This window comes from Hipposideros armiger, unplaced genomic scaffold (assembly GCF_001890085.2).
Source record: "Hipposideros armiger isolate ML-2016 unplaced genomic scaffold, ASM189008v1 scaffold_675, whole genome shotgun sequence".
NCBI classification, from domain to species: domain Eukaryota; kingdom Metazoa; phylum Chordata; class Mammalia; order Chiroptera; family Hipposideridae; genus Hipposideros; species Hipposideros armiger.
Genome location: NW_017732025.1, coordinates 310,103 through 313,565, shown reverse-complemented (window position 1 = coordinate 313,565; position 3,463 = coordinate 310,103). Strand labels below are relative to the sequence as shown.

General features: G+C 36.8%; 1 protein-coding gene across 1 annotated transcript in view; it reads right to left on the bottom strand.

The window, feature by feature from the left end:
- The window catches only part of DNAI3 (dynein axonemal intermediate chain 3), a 97,487-nt gene that overhangs the window by 67,574 nt on the left and 26,450 nt on the right, over positions 1-3,463 (bottom strand). The window contains exon 8 of the mRNA XM_019626408.1: positions 2,671-2,787. Within this exon, the coding sequence (XP_019481953.1) occupies positions 2,671-2,787 (117 nt within the window). The remainder of the gene's footprint in view (positions 1-2,670; positions 2,788-3,463) is intronic.

Below are 3,463 nucleotides of genomic sequence, written 5' to 3'. Positions count from 1 at the left end.
GTGCTAATGTATTTAATTCCATTACTAAACCTCCTGCAATGCATGAGACAGTCCCTAAAATGAAGAATTATCCTGCTAAAAATGCTAATATTGCTTCTTAAGAAAACAATCTGAGTGCTAGGCTCATCCCTTAATAGTCTAGGGATCCTAGCTTGACAGGCTCCTGTCTTGAAAGTTATTATAAGTTACTATAATGCTTATTGTCCCTTCATACGCTTAGGTTTGAAAGCTCAGCTCACTCCCAAGGCCTCTAAGAGCTTTCCCACCATTAGAACGCCACCCAAGGTTTTACCCTACTGATTGAAAGTCCAAATAGATTGGTGTTTTAATAGGTGTGGTAAGCGGAAAGAGTGGTATCTCAATTACGAATTTTCTAAAATAAGAAAAAATGCTTTATTTAGACAAAGTAAACACTACATATGATAATAGATACTCCTAAAATGTAATTAAACAAGGGTACCATTTAATACGTCTGTCACTAAGCATTAACACTACCATTCCCTGCTTAACAAAATACTCTTCCGATTAATTTTGTACTTCACCTTTGAAACTAGAAGCATTTCTAGAACCAGCAGCATCACCATGACCCGAAGCTGTTAGAATTGCAGTCACCCGCTCCATCCCAAACCTGCTGAGTCAGAACCTGCTTTTTAACAAGATGCCCAGGTTTTATCATATGCACATTAAAATTTGAATAACCCTTTCTAGGTGGGGTAGAGTCACACCTTGGAGCTTCAAGGTTTAAACCTAGTTTCAAGCAGAAGCATTTGTTGGCATTTTCAAAATCTTATTTCTTTCTGTTTCAGCCTGAATGAGAAAGGAATTTCCAAAAGAGAAGTTAGACAGGGCCTTTGCTTTTTGGTTTCCTGATTCTTCCCTTTCAGGCTGAAGAGGAAAGTGATTCACAAGGGAGAAGGGAAGACAGCACTTTCTCTCTGACTTCCCTGCACTCTACCTCTCGGTTCCCGAGAGTGATGAATCAGAGGCTGGCAAAACTGTTGTATGAGTTAAAACTGATGAGTATCATTTTTTTTTTTAATCCCCCAATGAAAGTTTCTGAGTTGCTTTGAGAATCCCCTGAAAGTTTCTATCTCTCCTTTCACATGAGTTCCTTCTTTTGCAAATCATGCTTCCCGTAGGTTCGTTCTGGATACATTTCTATGAGAAAGAAATAACTCATTTCTGAAAGGGCTCTTTTCCAGAACAAAACTAAGCTTATATTAAATAAAAAAAAATTAAATATGCCTTTTTCTAAAACAATTTTAGAATGTGGACAATGGCAGTGATATAAACATGGGTTTCTACATATTCTTTGCCAGTGCTATTATAATTTCTGTGCCAGTTTCCTTCTTTCTTATAGTTCTGACTTCTCCTTCCCACATCTCAGGGAAGGCATTATATTCCTCTCTTTATAAGCATGGTACTTGAAAGGGAAGAATAAAAGGCTAAGACTAAAGATAATATACAATGTGGATAATTGAAAATTGGTTATAGTCCATTTATTCCCTCTAAATGGATTGTACAGAGAGATAGACTTCTCATTTTTAATGCTCTTATGAGGTAAAATTTAAATAACTGCTTAATTTTGATATGGAGAAAAAGAAAACTTAGGTTTTCTTTGTTTCTTTTTCTTTACCCACATAGACAAAAACAAACAAACAAACAAACAAACAAACAAACAAACAAACAAACAAAAATCTATAGATAGCATGCTTCCCATGAGTGGCATATAATTAATGCACTCTCTAAATCATTGACGAATTTTTTAACCAGATTCTCCCTACGCATCGATCATTTTCAGGACAATTAATCCAGTCTGAAAGAGCTAATGATGTTTTCTTAAGAATAAAAAGGTGTAAGTTGGGCTATCTATGAACTTGACCACCAAATTTTTAATTTTGTAAACAGATGGAAACCAACCTATTGGGTATAATCGTCAGGTCTGTACATCATTGGTTCCACTTGTCTGAAGTCTGGCTGATAACTGCTTGGTGAGAATTTGTCAAGCTCTTTCTCTGGTTTAGAAGCCCAAGGCTCTCTGCCCCACGGTCTTAGCACCGCTGTAAGGGGTGTTTTGAAGACACCTCTCTTTTACAGCCAGTAAGAGTGGCAGGCACACAGGAATTAGGGATGAGATAAGGATGACATATCCAAGAATTATACCCGAATTGAATTTAGGTTCTTCTTTTTTTTTTTTTAATTTAGGTTTTTATTTACAAAAATATTTTTGTAAAGATGTTTTTGTAAATTCCCATCATCATTTCAATAATCACCCTTAACATTCACAGCATTCTCATAATCTTATAAAAGTCAATGAAGATAAAAAGGGAAGCGAGGAGTGGAGAAAAAGACTTAAATAAAAGAAGCCATGGTAAATGAATGTTAATGTGCTGTTATGGAAACATCCTCACAATCTCAACTGTATATATCATCCAGGTTTACACTGTTTGGTGTGGCCCTAGCTTTCAAGGTCTAGGATGATTCTTGGCAATAGAGTAGAAAGAAAGACTGAGAATCTGTGGAGAATGTCATATGCTCATGCATATCTGAGAACTGGTTTCATTATTTCTATCCAGATACCATGTATTAAGCTGTTTTTAAAGACCTATTATTATAACTAAACATACACATTTCATGTTTTATTTAAAAAATTTAATATACAATTTTTACCTTATGGACACGTTGTTAAGAAAATTGGTCACAGGCTTTGATTGTCCAAGTATTTCTTTTTCCTCTTCTAAAAATTCTCTTGGATAATATTGTATAGTAGCATTTTGGGGATATGTCCTAATATATTACAAGAAAATTGAACATAAAATATTAGATCAAAGAAAAGCAAATATAGGTCATGTCAGGTCAAAGATTGATCTCGGTGACAGTGTTAGGATATTATCTTATATTTCAATTCTATATATTGATTTTTTCTTTATCCTAAATAATGGATATTAACTGCCATTCAAAATATCTCTCAAACATAATCAATAAGCTCTTCTTTTTAAAACAATTTATTTAGATATCATTTTAAACTCACAGAAAAGTTGTAAGAAGTCTTGTCAACTCCAGGCTTTTCGCCCTGTGCTCTCCAATACACTGCCTGGCTCATCTTATTCTAATACCATAACCATTCTGCCGCTCTTGCATCAGGACTTGCCAAGTTCCCTACTGTCTACCACAGAGAACCCACTTCTGTGTCTACCTCTGCTGCCCCCTCCATTGTACCCAGGCAGGTCTCCTCATGGTCCCATGCAAACTCTGTTTTTCCCCTGTCCCTGAGTGGCTCAGGTTGTTTTTAAAATTTGGGCTGTTGGGCCGGCCGAGTGGCGCGATGGTTAAGAACTGGCTTGGGACACCAGAGGGCCCCAGTTCGGATCCCACATATTAGGGCCAGTGACGCTGCCCTCCACAGCTAAGATGCTGAACAACAGCTCAACCTGGAGCTGGGCTGCCCGTGAGTTGCCAGCAA